At 40.8% G+C, this 20,208-nt stretch overlaps 2 protein-coding genes across 4 annotated transcripts in view; one reads left to right on the forward strand and one right to left on the reverse strand.

Moving 5' to 3' along the window:
* The window catches only part of RBMS3 (RNA binding motif single stranded interacting protein 3), a 1,621,798-nt gene that overhangs the window by 108,039 nt on the left and 1,493,551 nt on the right, over positions 1 to 20,208 (forward strand). The gene's annotated exons all lie outside the window — the stretch shown is intronic.
* Positions 10,797 to 18,685, reverse strand: LOC145520506 (uncharacterized). Of its 2 annotated transcripts, none has more exons than XM_081527044.1 (5): positions 15,429 to 18,685; positions 14,455 to 14,574; positions 12,187 to 12,525; positions 11,873 to 12,100; positions 10,797 to 10,915 (listed from the first exon to the last, which is right to left on the reverse strand). In XM_081527044.1, exons 3-5 carry the CDS (start codon positions 12,317 to 12,319, stop codon positions 10,833 to 10,835), a joined length of 444 nt encoding a protein of 147 aa, XP_081383170.1. In that variant the 5' UTR covers positions 12,320 to 12,525; positions 14,455 to 14,574; positions 15,429 to 18,685; the 3' UTR covers positions 10,797 to 10,832. The 2 variants fall into 2 exon arrangements, with proteins under 2 accessions (XP_081383170.1, XP_081383171.1); XM_081527045.1 differs by having other exon boundaries at positions 18,164 to 18,673.

Here is a 20,208-nt window from a genome sequence, read left to right on the forward strand (position 1 = left end):
AATTTATGAGATGGTCTTATTTTTATGATAAAAGACTTACCCTTCAACACACCCTCTGGTAAATTTTACATTTTCCTCAAATTAGGTTAAATCACAGCAGACAACTAAAAAGCATGTTGTTATTCTCTTTAAATTCAATTCTAAGCAAGTTCACTGAGGTTTATAAAGTCCCCAGTGGCGGTCTATAATATCCAGACTTTGAAATATCCCATGTGTGGTCAAAATGCTGCAAAGTGTGTGGTTCTCAAATGTGGGTGGGGTGGTTTGCCCTTCCCCTTGCACATTTCTGGTTGTCACGACCACAAGAGTGGAGGCTGCTGGGGGAATGTAGAAGGCAGGGCCTGGGATGCTGGTAAACGTCATACGATGAACAGGAACATTGCCCACAGCAGTGAGTTAGCCAGCCCAAACGCCACAATGCCGAGGTGGAGAAGCCTGTCTGTCCTAGATCATTGCAAAAGAAAGCGCTCTGATCGGTGATGTAAATACATGAGGACTTTAGCATTTAATGGAGGGGGGATTATGCAGAAAAAGGTTAACTTACTTACGCAAGCGGAAACTTGCTTGCTTTTTACACGCATGCGTGTTTACTCTGTCACTCAGTCGTGTCTCCTTGCGACCCCATGGACTGTAGTCGGTGAGGCTCCTTTGTCCACGCGATTCTCCAGGCAGGGATACTGGAGAGGGTTGCCCTGTCCTCCTCCAGGGGACCCGCGTCTCCTGCTTGACAGGCAGATTTTTTACCACTGGGCCACCTGAGAAGCTGATAATTGTACATCAGCATGCAAAAAACGATCCCTTCCTTTTTATAAACTAAAAAATATAACTCATTTGTTTGAAATCATGTTGGACTTTTGGCCCCATTTTTTGATCTCAAGAGTTTCACCTCTCTATTCTTAGAACTCATGAACAAGAGATGAACCAGGACTAGGAAGTGTTAAAGTATACATGTATTTTTGCTGAGTCAATAAATGTCTTCCCCTTTAGATCTTCATAAAATTCCTAGGCGCCTTTCTGAAGAATCCAGTCTATTTTCTGGACAAGAGGCCTTTGGGAGCAGTTTCCACCTTTTGTTTAAACCTCTGTCTTCATTTTTCTCAGACCGCACTGTCTAGCCTCCCTCTGACGTGTCTCCTCCAGCTGCAGTGCCTTCTTTTCTGTGCAGAGAGACATGCCTACTGGAAGCATCTTTTTCTTCTCCCAATAGGTGATGCTTATGATCTGCAGGGCTCTGACTCAAGACGTGTGAGTGTTGAACTTCACCGTGGACTGCCTTGCTTCGCTCTCTGAATTGTGGTCAAGGGTCATTTGGACATGCCCTTGTTCGGGCCCCTGCCGCTAGGTTTCCAGCTGTAGTTCTCCCAAGGCCTGCGGCCGGATGCCTGAGTGCAAAAGACTCCACCACTGCCCTGCGTCTGCTGCCTGCCTCTGGGGACCTTGCCCTTCACCGTCTTGTCTGTGCTGAGCATGTTTGGACCTGTGAGGTGGCCCTGGTCAATAGGATAAGGTGTGGCATAGTCTGCCAAGCCATCCTTCCTGCTGGTTTTTGGGAACTGTTGAGTCTGGGATGACTATCATATGCTCTTTTTTGTTAATTTAATTTTTTATTAGAGTGTAACTGACTTACAGTGTCAGATATACACCCAAGTGAGTCAGTTATATGTATAGATAGATCTATTCTTTTTCAGATTCTTTTGCCTGTTGAAACTTCTGCCTGTTAAAAATTTAAGCTCGTTCTATGCATGTCTTTGCATAGATGGATGTGCACTTTTTTTTTTTTACCAGAATAAGCAATATAGTGTTATTCAGCTTATTTTACTTAAAATATAGTAATCATTAATTCATATCCTTATGTAGTTTGGGTGACATATATTTTGAACCAACACATTCTTTATTAATGTCAATTTTTTAAGCTCTAGCAATGGGTAGGTTCTATTATAATCAAACCTAATACAGTAGGTTGATTTCATTAATTACTCTAATTCTTCACCTTTGCCTGCATCTACACCATCTACACAATCTTCCATGCAACTTTCTGCTTGTCACCCTATCTATACCTAGACTCCTTTTGAAAACTCAGCTTTATAAAGTGATAATTTATATACAATAAAAGTCACCCATTTAAAAATGAATAGGCTGTTACAGAGTATAGTGTTCCCTTTACTCTACAGTTCAGTTCAGTTCAGTCACTCAGTCATGTCCGACTCTTTGTGACCCCGTGGACTGCAGCACGCCAGGCCTCCCTGTCCATCACCAACTCCCGGAGCTTGCTCAAACTCATGTCCATTGAGTCGGTGATGCCATCCAACCATCTCATCCTCTGTTGTCTCCTTCTCCTCCTGCCTTCCATCTTTCCCCGCATCAGGGTCGTTTCAAATGAGTCAGTTCTTCGCATCAGGTGACCAAAGTATTAGAGTTTCAGCTTCAGCATCAGTCCTTCCAATGAATATTCAGGACTGATTTCTTTAGGATGAACTGGTTGGATCTTCTTGCAGTCCAAAGGACTCTCAAGAATCTTCTCCAACAACACAGTTTAGAAGCATCAATTCTTTGGCGCTCAGCTTTCTTTGTAGTCCAACGCTCACATCCATACATGACTACTGGAAAAACCATAGCTTTGACTAGACAGACCTTTGTTGGCAAAATAATGTCTCTGCTTTTTAATATGCTATCTAGGTTGGTCATAGCTTTTCTTTCAAGAAGCAAGCGTCTTTTAATTTCATGGCTGCAGTCACCATCAGCAGTGATTTTGGAGCCCCAAAATAAAGTCTGTCACTGTTTCCACTGTTTCCCCATCTATTTGCCATGAAGTGATGGGACCAGATGCCATGATCTTAGTTTTCTGAATGTTGAGCTTTAAGCCAACTTTTTCACTCTCCTCTTTCACTTTCATCAAGAGGCTCTTTAGTTCTTTGCTTTCTGCCATAAGGGTGGTGTCATCTGCATATCTGAAGTTTATAAAGTTATAATTTATATGCAATGAAATTCACTCATTTAAAAATGTGTAGTCTTATCAGTGTGACTAATGTACACAGTTGTATAATCACCACCACAATCAAGATGCAGAACTTTTCCATCACTTAGATATACTCCACCCCTTTGCAGTCAATTTTCTTTGCATTGGGTGACATTTTTAATGACTGCTTACTGTTAACACATAGCTGGAACACACACATACAGTCCTTTACAGTTGCTTTTGTTCTGCGTTTACACCTGCCTCATCTGCGATTTTGATAGGCCCTTAGATGTATGTGCACACCGCTGGTGGCTTATATCAGAGGATAAAATCTTAGACATGGAAATGATTAGTAAAAGGCCTTTTGATACGTGTTGCCAGCAACCTCCAAAAAATGTGTGCCACTTACTTCATTTTCTTTTTCTGAATTGTCTAACATTTCTAGCCTTCATCTTTCTTTTTTTCCCAATCTTCCTTTCAATGAGGTTTCTTTAAACTCTCACTATTAAAGGTGTCAGTTTAGAGAAGTAGCAACTATTACAATTTTAAAAGTATTTTAATTGGGAATGACCGCTGAATTTTATCAGTTGCCTTTGGGGCATCTCTCTGTGTTGTCATATCATTTCTATCACTTGATTTATCCGCCTGAGGGATTATGTTCATGAGTCATCCTTGCCTTCCTTGCCCTTTGGGTTTCCAAGGCTTCTCCTCATTTGGAGGGTATAGGCCTCCTGTGTGTGAGAAGGGAGGTGCAGTGATGCTCTAGGCTTGGGCGCTTATGGAAGAGGGACCACGCACTGCATCCGTGCCCAGCTGGCTGTTCTCGAAGCTCGTTGTCCCCAGGTTCATTGATGGCACCTGGAGTGTGTTTCCTGATTAAAGATCTATGGCCTGAATGCTGTGGATAGAAGGTGGGATGACTTGATTCCAAGTGGGGCTTCCTATCTTTCTTGGGACTTTCTTACTCACTTTCTCACTGGAGCCTTATACTTGAGAGATGCTGGTGACACATTTTAGCACTTCCTCAAATTCTGGTTACACTGCACCGCTTTCTCGGGAAGATAAGTTAATGACCAATTTTGCTATCTTCTTTTAGCTCCAAGGAGATCATTTATGGTACTGGGACTTACCTGTAGCTCAAATGGTAAAGAATCTGCCTGTGGTGCAGGAGATCAGGATTCGATCCCTGGCTTGGGAAGTTCCTCTGGAGAAGGGAACGGCAATCCACTCCGGTATTCTTGCCTGGAGAATTCCATGGACAGAAAAGCCTGCAGGGCTACAGTCCACGGGATCGCAAAGAGTTGGGTATGACTGAGTGACTAACGCACATGCCTTCAGGTTTATGCTGGAAATGTGGGCCCAGCGCCTGGCTTCAGTGTTGTTGATGGTGATGATGTGTCATTCACTGTTGGTTTGATTTTGCTCCTTTTCCATTTTCGTTGTTATTCATTTATTTTTTATTGAAGTGTAATTGATTTACAGTGTTGTATTAATTGATTTTATTCATTTTCATCACTGATTAGGAGAATGATTTTATAAGCCTGTATGTATGTGTGGGACAGCCCAGTACACTTGGATAAAGTTTTCCTATAAGGAAAAAAAAAGATACTGTATTTCTTGTACGGTCTCAAACATGTATGGGATAATGCAAAAGCCTTATAAAACTATTTCTGTTGTTAGTTTTTAGAATTCACTGATATGGAGGTAAAATTGTAATATATTTGAATGGGGGCTTCCCTGGTGGCACAGTGGTTAAAAATCCACCTTCCAATGCAGGAAACGCAAGAGATGTGGGTTTGATCCCTGGGGTTGGGGAGATTCCCCTAGAGTAGGAAATGGCAACCTACTCCAGTATTCTCGTCTGAAAAATTCCATGTACAGAAGAGCCTGGTGGGCCACATTCCATGGGGTCACAGAGTGGGATACGACTGAGCAGCTGAGCGCACACAGAATAGGTCTGAATAGAGCCATTGGCGCATGACAGTGAATGCGGTATCCTGCGAGCCCATTACTGGCACCATCTGAAAAAGTTTAATTTCAGTTAAATTTAAAGTTAAAGTTAATTTAAAACTAGATTTAAATATTACATGATTTACCTTCTTAAAAGTATAAAAAGAATAAAATTGGGTGACAGCATTTAGAACTTTCTGTAAACTAGTCTGTGTGCAGTTCTGAATTTTAAGCTGAGTTCATAGTAGAAATTTGGTGTCCATGGCTGACATATACCCGGAGATTTCAGTAGTTCCAGGCATCTTCATAAATCTATGAAAATGTACATGGGAAATCTTGTGAGTGCATGCAGTGAACTTTTAGACACGTGTTCCTTTGTGGTGAAAAAAAAATCATTTGAAACCTATGATGTGTTAAACAGTTAAACACAGGAAGCCAAAACCACTGTGATGTAATGAAAAACAAATCTGAGTGTTTGGAACAACTCCAGCACATCCTGGGTGGTGGAAGTTATCGAACAAGGCGTGATCTGAGGACAGTCTCTGTGGATGTAGGGGAAATAGCTGAATGTTGACAGTGAACACTGGTTTCAACAGTCAGCTTCGCTAAAGCCCTTTATTTGCCGTAGTCCTCAGGGAGTTTGATCACACTTCTAATAATGCTTGTGAATCTGTGTTTCAGAACTGCTCTCAAGGTGAGAAACCATTCACAAAGTACTCATTTTAACTCATAAGCTTTAAGTGGTGTCATAATGGATTGATCGCCTCATTCAAAAACATACTGAAAAGTGTATATTTTGATTGAAGTATAACCAGCGACTGTTTCAAGTTTCCTGGAGGTGGTAATCTCACATAATTTCATCCTCTGTAGTGTGATCATGTGGGAGCTGCAGTTCAAACACAGCCCTCCTTTTCTTCCTTCGATGAATATATTGCTGTAAATCTGTATATAAACCACAGTTAAAATTGGTTGAATTGGTTTAGATCTATTAGAGAATCTCACTGTGTGAAAGAATCCATTTGGGAAAGACTTTATGGACTGACGTGTCATCTCCTAGTTTATGATGTTTCTGTGTGGATTTCTCGAACTTGTTTAAAATGTGCATTTGTGGTTAACCCCTCTGACATCGTGACGTGACTTCACCGTGAAGGTGAAAGCAAAACTGAACATGGAGTTAGCAGTTTAGGAGAGGGGACAGATTCCTCCTTATGTATTTTATTTTTGTCTGATTTTTTGTTTTTTCAAGGTTACATGTAATTGTAAAGTCACGCAGTTGTACAGAACTCATCGTGCAAACAGTAGCCCTCTCAGCTCCGTTCCCAGACCCCAGAGCAACTGCATCCAGCGTGTAGATGCAGCTTTTTTCTGTTTTACCTCTATATTTCCAAAAAACAAGTTTGGACTCCCATTTCTTTTTTTAAATACCACCGAAGTAGAGTTGATTTTCAACACTGTGCTTATTTCAGACACACCCGAAGTGACTTAGCATGCATGCACACGTGTGTGTGTGTGTGTGTGTGTGTATGCCTTCTTTTCAAAATATTCTTTTCTGTTATGGCTTATCACAGGACGTTGAATATAGTTCCCTGTGCTATACAGTAGGACCTTGTTATTTATCCATCCTATACATAACAGTTTGCATTTGCTAATCCCAAACTCCCAATCCTTCCCTTCCCCACTCTCTTCCCCACTGGCAACCACTATTCTGTTCTCTATGTCTGTGTATCTGTTACTGTGCATTGATGGATTTGTTTGTGTCATATTCTAGATTCCACATATAAGTGATATCATATGGTATTTGTCTTTCTCTAACTTACTTCATTTAATATGATCCTGTCTACGTCCATCTATGTTGCTGCAAATGGCATTACTTCATTCTTTTTGTGGCTGAATAGTATTCCATTGTGTGTGTGTGTGTATACCATATCTTTATCCATTCATCTTTCAGTGTACACTCCCATATCTTGATGTATATTTTAGTTCTGGGTATTATCTATTGAGAGATGCCGTTGGTGGTCCAAGACTCCGAGCTCCCAATTCAGGGGGCCTGGGTTTGATTCCTGCTCAGGGAACTAGATCCCACATGCTGCAACTAAGACGTGATGCAGCCGAATAAATATATATTTGGGCTTCCCTGGTGGCTTAGACAATAAAGAATCTGCCTGCAATGCAGGAGACCCAGGTTTGATCTCTGGGGTGGAAAGATCCTCTGGAGAAGGAAATGACAACCCACTCCAGTATTATTGCCTGGAGAATCCCATGGACAGAGGAGCCTAGAGGGCTACAATCCATAGAGTCACAAAGATCTGGACATGACTGAGTGACTAACACTTTCATTTTCATTATCTATTGATGTTCTCCTTTGGAAAATAAAGATATAGCTCTTTCCTTCACCCCAAGTTAGACACTTCCCCTATTGTAGGTGTGTCATGACGTTTCTAAGAGCCACTATTTAGCCTTATAATATTTGATTATGTAAGTGTGATAAGATATTAAATTCTGTTTCACCCAAGTTGCTAGGTAGCAAAAGACAGAAAATTCTACGTCAGCTGTAAGACTGAAGTGAGTGTCTGCAGACCAGCTGTGCAGGGCAGTGAAGAATAAAATGTTTCCAGGGGATGCTGCAGTGAGAAAGTAAAGATCCAATTAAATGGGAAGATAAAGCCCAGGTTTGGGAAGGTTTCGACTTCCCTGGTGGCTCAGATGGTATAAAATCTGCCCTCAACGTGGGAGATCTGGGTTCAATCCCTGGGTCAGAAAAATTCCCTGGAGAAGTAAATGGCAACCCACTTCAGTATTCTTGCCTGGAAAATCCTATGGACAGAGGAGCCTGGTGGGCTACACTCCATGGGGTCATAAGGAGTTGGACATGACTGAGAGTTTCACTTAGGTGGGGTTAAAACTGCATCGGTGTGTTCTGTGAACATTTGGGGCTCCAAGAGGTGGGCAGACCTGGAGCTCTTGTTACTCTTGCCAAAAAGATGCCCTTGGGTGTGTGAGATAGGGTGAAAGCATAAAGGATTTGATGGAGGGAGCCTGGGTGATCTGGTTGTGTTTTGGATTTCAGCCATTTCCTTGTTTCCTGCCTACCAACATCTTTCATTCGTAACCATTGTCCCCCATCCTGAGTCTTTTGGGAGCTCGTGATACAATCCTCTTGGAGAGGGTTTCCTCATTGCTGAAACATTTCCTCTGATCTGCTCATTTCTGTTCCTCTCCAGCTTTCCAAATTTAGTTGTTGTTTTTCTCTTCTTTTGTTTTGTTTGCCTTAAATCTTTTTCTCCTGTTATGATTTGTGGGATTTTGAGCCAGAATGTTGGTTAAAAAACCTATGTGTTCTATGGCAGTATTAGCTAGAATCTCAAAATTTATTCAAATATAAAGTTATGTGAAGGCAGTCCATTGGGTGAGAAGGCAAATATGTAGTTACTTAACTCTTTTGAGGAAACAGAAATATTTGAACATTTGTACTTTTCTCTTTTGTTCTGTCCTTGACCTTGAGTTGGCTGTTTTGTTCTTCCTGAAGGTTGGAGGGAAGCTGAATGATTGTATTCTGAGTGGGCAGCCCCGCTCTTCAGTGAAGACAGTGCCGTCCTAAGCAGTGGTCACCATGAAGTAATATTACATGTTATTCTGGTACAAATTCAACTATACCAATTCAACAGAAGAAGAACTTACAAAAGATGTCCCTTTGCCCCATGGGGTTCCATGTACGCCCTCCTTCAAAGATTTTTTAAAAAATAAAACCAGATGAAACCTAGAAGAATCAAGTCTCGGCTTTTGTTCATTCAAGGACATAAACGCAAGAAATTTATAGATGAATTAAGAGATTTTTCAAGGGTCATTTAGTCTGGGCTTAATTTTGTTTTAAAATATCATCTTAGACCTTATTTGTCTACTGTAATCATCTTAGTTTACTACCCAGAACCAAAAGATTGAATGTTTCCTTATCCTGTGGCTGTGTGGTATTATGAAAGAAGTTGGGTCTTGTAATTCATACAACCTTGGGTTCAAGTTCTATTTATAGCCTAGTGGACAGATGATACAAATTTCCTGCATCTTTGATCTACTTGCCTCTAGGGCATCCTTGGTGGCGCAGATGGTAAAGAATCCACCTGCAGTGTGGGAGACCTGGGTTTGATCTCTGGTTTGGGAAGATCCCCTGGAGGAGGGCAAGGCAACCCACTCCAGTATTCTTACCTGGAGAATCCCCATGGACAGAGGAGCCTGGCGGGCTACAGTCCAGGACATCACAAAGAGTAGGACAGGACTGAGCAACTAAGCACAGCACAGCACAGGTTGATTACAGTTGGATCCTCCTGACCCAGGGATTGAACCCAGGTCTCCCACATTGCAAGCAGATTCTTTACCATCAGGCTACCAGGGAAGCCTCTGTTTACAGTTATAAGCCACTTAAGCACTGTGAATGCTACAAAAACAGTAGATTCTTAAAAGATTAATTTGTTGGACCCGTAGCTGAAAGGTCACTTACTATTTTTCATGGATCATGTATCTCATTATTTTCAGGATTTTGATGTCAGCCCAAGAATATTAGTTCACATTTGTTACTTCATATCATTCTAAATTTTTATAGGTATTGATTTGTTTAATTCTCAGAAACACTCTTGAGTTAGTTACAGTTTATCATCCTTATTTGTTTCAATGAACAATTTTGAAATTTTTAAATATTTATTTTTATTTATTTATTTATTTATTTGGCAGGACTGGGTGGGTCATAGTTGCAGCATATGGGATTTTTTTTTTTTAGTTGCAGCATGCAAATTCTTGGTTGCAGCACATGGGATCTAATTTCCCAACCAGGGATCAAACCCAGGTCCCTTGCATTGGGAGCATGGAGTCTTAGCCACTGGTCCACCAGGAAAGTCCATGTCATCCTTACTTTATAGATAAGTAAAATGAGGCCCAGGGAGGTTATATAACTTACCCAAGGTCACTGCACTGCTAAGATTAGAGGTGGAATTTGAATGCAGAATAGTCATAGCATTTCCCAGGCTGATTTAAGGGAAAAGATGAGCTCTACCTTTTTCTTATGGAAAACTGTGGAAAATTTGTACTTACTTCTCATATTAGCTTAGTGGAAAACTTACAAGAAAGTTCTTCTGGGAAGAATTTGAAATACATAGCTTGCATTCTGGGTTTGTAAATTAGGGAAAACTAACTCAAGACTAGTTTAGTCAAAAGGAGGGATACATGGGCACTCAAAGAGTGGCTCAGACAGTAAAGAATCTGCCTGCAATGCAGGAGATCTGGGTTTGATCCGTGGGTCAGGAGGATTCCCTGGAGAAGAGAATGACAACCCACTTCAGTATTCCTGCCTGGAGAATCCCATGGACAGAGGAACCTGGCAGACTACAGTCTATGGGGTCCCGAAAAGTTGGATACGACTGAGTGACTATCACTTTCATTTTCAAAGAATGGTTAGCCCAGCAAACTGTAGGAAGGGCACCAGTACAGCTGGACTCAGGAGCTGCTGGCACCAGGGAACTGGGTCCCCTCAGAACTTACTTCCATGCTTCCTTTATGTGCATATTGACAGTTATGTTTCTGACTGTAGACAGTAATCCTATTCAGTGCAAAAATCAATGCTGTTGGTGACCCAGGTTTAACATTTGTAAGACTTTAGCCATGTGAGAGGACTGATTTTTCTTCCTAGATTCAGTTTAAAAAATCCCAGGAAGGAATTTGAACAGTTAACAGTAGCCTGAGGATCAAGGCATGAAGAACATATCCTTTCCTGAGGCATCCTTATAGACTTGGTGTTATGGAGGATGCAGGCAGGTGAGTTAGTTCGGAATGCTTTTGGCTGCAGGTGACATAGTAATATAAACTAATGGAGGCTTAGCACTTATTTACTATTACAGCAAAAATCTGGAGTTAGGGTTGAATCTTTATTCCAAAGACAGTATTAGTGATCTTCCGTCTTCTCATTCTGTCTTCCCTGTATGGGCTTTTCATATTCTTGCTTGTTTTCTCTTCGTCGTAAGATTACTGCCAACAAGGTCCAAGGTTCATGTACATATTCAAGACAAGAAGAGAAGTGTTTGTGTGGTTAGCAGAATTGCCTCTTTCTCCTATCTCTTTCACCTACTTGGTTAAATTTATTCCTAATTATTTTATTCTTTTTGATGTTATTATAAATGGGATTGCTTTCTTAATTTCTTTTTCAGATAGCTTGTTTTCAGTGTATAGAAACACAACTGATTTCTATATGTTGATTTTGCATCCTGCAACTTGACTGAGTTTATTAGTTTTAACCAATATTTAGTGGTGTCTTCAGGGTTTTCTATATATGAGATCATGTATTCTATAGGCAAGAGACAATTGTACTTCTTCCTTTCTGAAATGAATACCTTTTTATTTATTTTTATTGCCTAATTGTTCTGTCTAGGACTTTCTCTACCATATTGAATAGAAATAAAGAGAGAAGGCACCCTAAGATCAAGTTATGATCTTAAAGGAAAAGCTTTGAGCTTTTCACCATTGAGTATGATGTTAGATGTGGCCCTATCATTACATTTCTTTTATTAAGTTGAGGTACAATCCCTTTTTATCTAATTCATTGAGAATTTTTACTACAAAATGATGGTCAATTTTGCAAATACTGTCTCTGCACCGATTGCAATTATGTGATTTTTATCCTTCGCTTTGTTAATGTATTGTATCAACATTTATTGATTTGTATATGTTGAACCATCCTTGCATCCCAGGGATAAATCCCATTTGATTATGATATATGATCTTTTGATGTGCTGCTGAAAAGACATTATTAATTAGCTAAAGTAATAGTCATTCCCGCCTTTCCATGCTACCCAGACAGGGGTCCATACAGAGCTATTCTGGATTCCCCTCATAACTTAAAGGGGAGGAGTCATTGATGTCCTGCAAATGAAGGAACAGGATGTCCTCAAATTCGTTGCAGCAGGAACCCACTTACGTGTCACCTACCTTGACTCCCAAATGGAACAATATGTCTACAGAAGGAAACGTGGTGGCTCTCCATCACGAACCTGAAGAGAACCTGGGAGAAAGTGCCGTTAGCAGCTTGTGCCATTTTTGCCATTGAACATCCAGCTGATGACAGTGTCATATCCTCCAGGATGCTGCTGCCACTGGAGCTGCTCCTACTGCTGGCTACTTCACTCCCAGAACCTTCACTAACCAGATTCAGGCAGCCTACCAGGAACCAAGACTTCTGATAGTTACTGATCCCAGGGCTGACCACCAGCCTCTCGCAGAAACCTCCACGTTAGCCTGCCTACCTTCTGCTGTGCAACACCGACTTTCCTCTGCACTTCCTGGACGTTGCCAGCCCGTGCAACAACCAGGGACTCCCTCAGTGGGTCTGATGTGGCGGATGCTCGCCTGGGAAGTTCTGCACATGTGTGGCACCATCGCTCATGAACACGCATGGGAGGTCACGCCTGATCTCCATCTGTACAGAGATCCCGAAGAGATTGAAAAGGAAGAGCAGGCGGCGGCTGAGAAGGCAGTGACCAATGAGGAATTTCAGGGTTAATGCACCACTCCAGCTCTGAAGTTCACTGCTGCTCAGTCTGAGATAGCAGATTGGTCTGAAGGCATCCAGGTACTCTCTGTGCCTGAAAAAAGCAAAATGTTGACAGAAAAAAAAAAAAAGACAAAACCCGAAGAAGGCACAAAGAAAGAAAAGGCTATCACATACTCCTAGTTTGGAAGAATTAATATTGTTAAAATGTCCATACTACCCAGAATGATTTGCAGATTCAACTCACCTCTATCAAAATTCTAATTGCATTTTTCACAGAAATAGGAAAATGGTCTTAAGATTTATACAGAATCACAAAAGTAGCCCAAATAGATAAAGCAATCTTGATTAAGAACAAAACTGGATGTATCACATGTCCTGATTTCAAACTGTGTTAGAGGACTATAGTAATCAAGATAGTATGGTAATGTCACACAAAATAGACACATAGATCAGTGAAACAGAATCAAGAGTCCAGATATATGCCCATGCAGATAGAGTAAACTAATCTTCAACAAAATTATCAGGAGTACACAATGTGAAAAGTAATAATCTCTTCAATAAATAGTGTTAGAAAACTGAATAGCCACAGGTAAAAAAATGAAATTGGACCTTTATCTTACACCATTTATCTCAACTCAAAATGGATTAAAAGACTTAAATGTAGGATCTGAGTCTATAAGACTCTTGGAAGAAGACATTGGGGAAAATCTCCTCGACATTGGTCTTGGCAATGATTTGTTTGGATTTAACACCTAAAACGCAGGCAACAGAAGCAAAAATAAACAAGTGGGACTACACGAAATGAGAATGTTTCTACATAGCAAAAGAATCAATCAAGATGAAAAGGCAACCTATGGAATGGGAGAAAATATTTGAAACCATGTATCTGATAAAATGTTAATATTACTCTTACATCTAAATAGCAAAAACAAACAAAAAAAACAAAACCCAATGAAAAAATAGGCAAAGGATCTGATTAGACTTTTCCCAAAGAAGCGATACAATTGGCTAACAGGTACATGAAAAGGTGCTCAACATCATTAATCATCAAGGAAATACAAATCACACCTTTTAGGATGGCATTTATCAAAAAGACTAGAAATAACAAGTCTTGGCAAGGATAGAAAAAAGAATCCCTTTTGCAGTGTTGATGAGAATGTGAATTGGTACAAGCAATGTAAACTGGTTACCAATGAGAAACAGTATGGAGGTTCTGCAAAAAAAAATTTTAAAAACAACTACCATACAATCCGGCAATTCTACTTCTGGGTCTATATCCAGAGAAAATAAAATTACTACCTCAAAGAAATGTCTGCTCTCACATGTCCATTGCAGCTATTCACAATAGCCAAGATATGGAAGCAATCTAAGTGTCAGTCGATGGATGAATATGTGAAGACAATATGGTATGATATACACACACACACCCAATGGAATATTGTAGTCTTATAAGAGAAGAAAATTTTTCCATTAGTGACAACATGGATGAACCTGGAGGACATTATACCCAGTGAAATAAACCAGACAGAGAAAGACAAATATTGCATGATCTTATACGTAAAGTTTTACCGAAAAAAGAAAAGAAAGGCCCCACTCACAGTGACAGAGAGGAGAGTGGTGGTTACTGGCGCCTGGGGCATGGGGGAAAGTGGTAGACTTTTTGTGGTGAAGGAGGAGAGACAGTGGAATGGTGGTTGCCCGAGGCTGGGTGGGGAGGGGTGAGAGGTATTGCTGAATGGGAACAAAATTTCAGTTTTGCAAGATGAAAGGAATCTGGAGATGAGTGGTGGTGATGTTTGCACCATATTATGAATGTACTTAATACCACTGACATGTACACTTAAAAATGACCAGGAGGGTCAACTGTAAGCAGAAAAGAAAAAACAAAAGGAGAAGAGGTGGGTAAACTTGTCCATTGCCACGAGCCTGAGAAGAAGGGTATGAGGCAGATGTTCACACAGATGTAGAATGTGACCATAGATATAATCGGCCTAATATATAAAAAGTCCTGGACCTAGACCTGAACAGCTGTGAACTGGCCTCAGGGAGCTGCCAAGCCTGATGCACTTGTCTGCTTCCCCAGAGGATTCGAGCATTTCTGCCTTCAGTCTCCATCTCAGTTCTTCTGTTCTTTCTTCTCCTGCAAAGATGCCAGAAATTGTAACCTTATGTCAAGGCCTATTTCAGTCTGCCAAGTTCATGGTGCCATCCTGTCCCCTTAAATTCGTACCGCATCTGATCACACAACCATAAGTTATGTCATGTACTATTGGAGACAACTTACATTTTGCTGTTTTGCCCTGAAATTTAGCTTTTGACACCAAGGTGTCTGATGACTCTAATCAGACTGTAGCTTTCTGAAATTGAACAACGCTTCCTCTGTTACTTTGTAAAGATGTGGTAGAAAGCAGAGCACATAATTGGTACTCAATTAACTTATATTGGTTAATTCATCTTTATAAGACTATGTAATTAAAACCCTTTTTTATCCATGAAGAATAATTTTAATCTCTGGCATGCCTCGACAGTGCTTTAGAGGAGAGAGCAGGGGACGAATTCCTTTAATGTACAGCTGTCTTGCCAGCTCACTTGTTTTAGGACTTCTATTTAAATGACATCTTCCTCCTCGAAAACTCTCCTGGTTCGTTATTGCACAGGTGATAATAAAGACTATTTTCTCCATTCCACACTTCTTATAGGTTTGTATTATAGACCAAACAGTGCTATGCTTTTCCTCTGTGCTATTTTGGTCCTGCCTGTTTTTGAAGAATTTTCAGTAATGCCCCGGGTTGTCGAATTTTCCTTTCTGTGGAGTCAAATGACTATTATGCATGGGCAGAAAGGGAAAGAAAAGAATTTAATGTAAGCACTGCAGCTTTTCAAAAGAAGTCAAGTTCTGCTGCTCGGTGTGAAAGGTGAGATGCTGCAAACAGTGGGGCCAGCTATGGACTCTGTATTTGCTTAGTATTTGATGAATGAAAATGCCATTTGTACCTGAAGATGATAGAATTTGAAATGGTCCTTTTCTAGCTTCATAATTTTCTTGAGAGCGTGGCTGCATTTTTTGGTATCATTTTTTTTTTTTTTTTCTTTTCATCTTTGATGTCCGGCTGGTATTTTGAGACAAGAGTGTGCCTATGGAATTGGATTTGAAGGGCAGCAGTAAATCATTCTCACTTGGTGCTTGACCTTCATCCTAAACAGAATAGATTTCATGGGAGAAATCAGGTTGGGAAGATATAATTTAATTCTGCCACGGGTGAAGCAGAAAGGTTAAGTCCTTTTAAGTTCCTCATTGTATGATACTGCTTGGTGAGCTTACTGAGAAGGCAGTTTTTAGTACTTGAATCCTTTTGTCCCTGCTCCATGGTTTTTATTTAATTAATATACAAACACATTGAAAGGAAGTTTTTCTTCCTGGCGTTTCTTTCTGTATCTTCTAGGAAATGGTCAATTTTTCTGTTTTGTGAGTTAACTTGAAAAATGGTATCGATTCTCTGTTGGCATGCTGGGAGCAACTACTTAGCATTTCGAAACGTAAGGCTGTGATGTCATCATTCAAAACCGTTATTGGAAATTGGATTTATTTGTTTTACTCTCCCTCTGCATCTCAAAACAAGATGACAAGCAGGGACTATTCATAATTTTCTTCTCTATCACTCTTCCTAGGGGTTCACATAACCTCCTTTTGACTCCTCCACCCAGGAGATCACAGCTTCTCCTCTCTGCCAGCATCTCCCTTCAGGAAGAGTCTCTGTTCTCTGGCACTCAGATCTGCCATGTCCACAACACTCTGCTAGTGGGTTTTTTTTTTTTTTTTCCCTTTTGAAGGAGAAATCTTGTCTCTGGTGGGTGGACTTAGTAGCTGTTAAATGAGAATACTAACCTCGCCAAACTCTTGCTTTGAATAGTTTCTTTGTAGACATAGTCCTCACTGCATACTCTTCTCATTTCTTTGATTGATAAGTATTATTTTAACATTTCCTCTGGGCATCATAGCCACATCTTGTACCTTTGCCTTCTGTTGCATCCCATCTCTGGACATGTTCACGAGAGAGCTCTGAACTACACTCGACCTCCTAAGGAGATTTGGGTGTACTGATCTGATCCCTGAGCAGTACCTTTCATGTAAATGTCAGCGTGGTGCTGACCCATTACAGCTCCTGTGACTGTCCAGATGCTGGCCTTGGACTTGGCGATCACCCTGCAAGTTCCAGTTTGATGTGTTACCACTCATTTTCCACCCACCCTACTCTGTCTGGTTCAAAATGGGTTTTAGTTAACATTTCTCCATCTTTTGTGTATTGGTTTGGAATGTTCTAATTACTCCTCCCTTCAAATGTGACCTCATTTACTTGGTGGGTAGTCCTTTAAAAAATACTTATTTATTTGGCTATTATTTGCTCTTAGTTGCAGCCCGTGGGACCTGCAGTACGCAAACTCTAGCTGCTGCATGTGGGATCTACTTCCTTGATGAGGGATCCAACCTGGGCCCACTGCACTGGGAGCCTGGAGTTTTAGCCCCCAGACTACCAGGGAAGTCTTGGTGGGTAGACTTCTTTTGAGGATGATAATGGTCGTGGCACCTTTCTTTAAAACTGCAGATTCTGTATCAAATATTCCTTAGTGAATATAAAGATTCACATTTTGGAGGGCTTAAGAGCAAGATTTTATTAATTTTCCAGAAGGCCTGGGGTCACAAAAAGCCAGTAAGACCTGATCTGATTGCAGTATACAGTTTTCTTATAATGAAATAATGATGAAATAGGCATCTCTAAAGCATTTCTGGACATGCAACTATAGATAAAGATTTAAAAAGACCAGTGAAGGCAGATATGAAAGGCACAGTTCTCTAGTCAGGGTTTCACCATAGATCTCCTGACCCAGATACAACTCAGAGGCTCAAACAAGCCAGCAATCTCAACATTCCACAGGCTAACTCAGTACCTTATTTTCTGCTCTCTCCTATGGCACCTGGCACAATACTTTGTACCTGGGAGGCAACCTCAAAAAAAGTGTCAAACGAAGTGATGAGTTCAGAGACAGAGTGAGCAGTAAATGAAGTGCAGTATGGCTCTTACTGAGCGCGTGAGGCAGCATGGTCCATGACACTGAAGTGGGAGATAGGCTCCAGGCTGAGCAGTGGCAGCTGGCTGACCTCCTGCTGATGCTTCGAGATGGGATACTGACAGGAGCACTGGGGCCAGACTGGGTGTGTTCCTGTAGATTTCCCAGCCAGACTCATGTACAGAGAAAGCCCTCAGCCCAGGGCAAGGACAAAAGGAGGGAGAGGGTGCCGACTGGAATCCATGTTGGTTGAGAGATGCACGCCCATAGAGATGATTGGCTAGGAAAAAAAAATACCCAGAAAATTGCCCCTATATAAACAACCTAAGTTGTCCTTACAGGGCTGAACTCACTCCAAGTTGGCCATATGATTTTTCACAGGTTCTATGCTTCTAATAAATGATTTTATCTCTTTCACAATCTTGGTGTCTTTGCTGAATTCTTTTGTCAAAGAAGACAAGAACTGAGGTCCATCTTTCAGTTTTTCACTACCAGGATCAACGTGGCTTGGACTGAAAGGCAGAGCAAGTCCATTCTGACCCTCATTCCACTGGATTGCAGCACGACTCTGGCCCCATCCCCACCTGTGGGCCTTGAGCCCTCCCTGTGGTTTCTCTAGGGATGATAGTCTGGTTTCCAAAACTTAAACATCATGTACTAACTTCAAGCTGGAGCAGGCTGCTGTCTCATGGTTGTAGGCTACACAGTGTCTTAAATCCATCTTCAAGAAGCAAACATTTCCAAGTGGTACAGCTAATGCACCTCCCATCTTCATTCTCTGCCTTGTATCACCATGACAACACACATCCCTTATGAAGCAGTTGGTGCCATTGTCAGGGTATCCCTTAACTACATACTGTGGATATAGGTGATTTTACTACTTTTGCCCTTTAACTTTCCTACCATCTCTATAAGTGGTTGATCTACTACTTTTACTTTTGAGATTTGCCTCAAAAATGAGATTCGCTTTTACCAATGAGAATTTTTCTTTCATAATTTTCTTGTTTTAGTTGTGGTCTTTTCTTTTTCACTGAGAGAAATCCGTTTAACTTTTCTTGTAGAGCTGGTTTAGTTCTGCTGAACTCTTAGCTTTTGGTTATCTATAAATTTCTTGATCTGTTTTTCAAATCTGAATGGTAGCCTTACTGGGTAGAGCATTCTTCTTTTAGCTTATTTTTCCTCTCATCATTTTAAATATATTGTGACATTTCCTTCTGGCCTGCATTGTGACATTTCCTTCTGGCCTGCAAAATTTCTGCCAAAGCAACCTGATGATGTTATAGGAGTTCCCTTGTATGTAACTTCTTGCTTTTCACTTGCTGCTTTTAATATTCTCTTCATCTTTCATTGTGGCCATTTTAATTATAGTGTGTCTTCATGTGCATCTCTTTTGGTTGATCTTGTTTGGGACTCTCTATGCTTCCTCTATGCTTTCTATACCAGATCACCTTACCTACCTCCTGAGAAACAGTTAAAAGTGGACATGAAACAACAGACTGGTTCCAAATAGGGAAAGGAGTACGTCAAGGCTGTATATTGTCACCCTGCTTATTTAACTTATATGCAGAATACATCATGTGAAATGCCAGGCTGGATAAAGCAGAAGCTGGAAGCAAGATTGCCAGGAGAAATATCAATAACCTCAGATATGCAGATGACATCACCCTTATGGCAGAGAGTGAAGAACTAAAGAGCCTCTTGATGAAAGTGAAAGAGGAGAGTCAAAAAGCTGGCTTAAAAGTCAACATTCATAAAATGAAGATCATGGCATCCAGTCCCATCACTTCATGGCAAATAAATGTGGAAACAATGGAAACAGTGAGAGACTTTATTTTTGGGGGCTCCAAAATCACTGCAGATGGTGACTACAATCATGAAATTAGAAGATGCTTGCTCCTTGGAAGAAAAGCTATGATAAACCTAGACAGTATATTAAAAAGCAGAGACATTGCTTTGCCAACAAAGGTCTGTCTAATCAAAGCTATGGTTTTTCCAGTAGTCATGTATGGATGTGAGAGTTGGACCATTAAGCTGAGCGCCGAAGAATTGATGCTTTTGAACTGTGGTGTTGCAGAAGACTCTTGAGAGTCCCTAGGACTGAAAGGAGATCCAACCAGTCCATCCTAAAGGAGATCAGTCCTGGGTGTTCATTGGAAGGACTGATGCTGAAGTTGAAGCTCCAATCCTTTGGCCACCTGATGCGAAGAACTGACTCATTTGAAAAGACCTTGATGCTAGGAAACATTGAAAGCAGGAGGAGAAGGGGATGACAGAGGATGAGATGGTTGGATGGCATCACCGACTCACTGGATATGAGTTTGAGCAAGCTCCGGGAGTTGGTGATGGACAGAGAAGCCTGAGGTGCTGCAGTTCTTGGGGTTACAGAGTCGGACATGACTGAGTGACTGAACTTATACTGCTGTCGATGCTTCCTGGACCTGGATGTCTATTTCATTTTCTGAGTTAGGGAAGTTTTCCGCTACTATTGTTTCAAATACATTCTCTTCCCTTTCCTTTCATTTTCTCCTGGGACCCCTATGATACGAAATGTTAGTATGGTTGATATTGTCTCAGAGATCTCTTCAACTCACCTAATTAAAATGAAGAAAAAAAAAATTCAATTCAGTTTGGTTAATTCCCATTAGTTTTCTTCTAGTTTGCAGATCCATTCTTCTATTTTATCTAATCTACTGTGGTTTTCTTCTAG

The sequence above is a fragment of the Giraffa tippelskirchi genome, chromosome 9, assembly GCF_054371585.1.
Source record: "Giraffa tippelskirchi isolate mGirTip1 chromosome 9, T2T-mGirTip1v1.2.pri, whole genome shotgun sequence".
Taxonomy (NCBI): Eukaryota; Metazoa; Chordata; class Mammalia; order Artiodactyla; family Giraffidae; genus Giraffa; species Giraffa tippelskirchi.

Coding starts and splice junctions, on each gene's coding strand:
- LOC145520506 (XM_081527044.1), bottom strand. CDS start 12,319: ATGGTGCCACACATGTGCAGAACTTCCCAGGCGAGCATCCGCCACATC. Junction 12,101..12,186: donor TCGGTGTTGCACAGCAGAAG/GTAGGCAGGCTA, acceptor GGTTCCTGGTAG/GCTGCCTGAATCTGGTTAGT. Junction 10,916..11,872: donor TGTTCCATTTGGGAGTCAAG/GTAGGTGACACG, acceptor CCTTGTTGGCAG/TAATCTTACGACGAAGAGAA.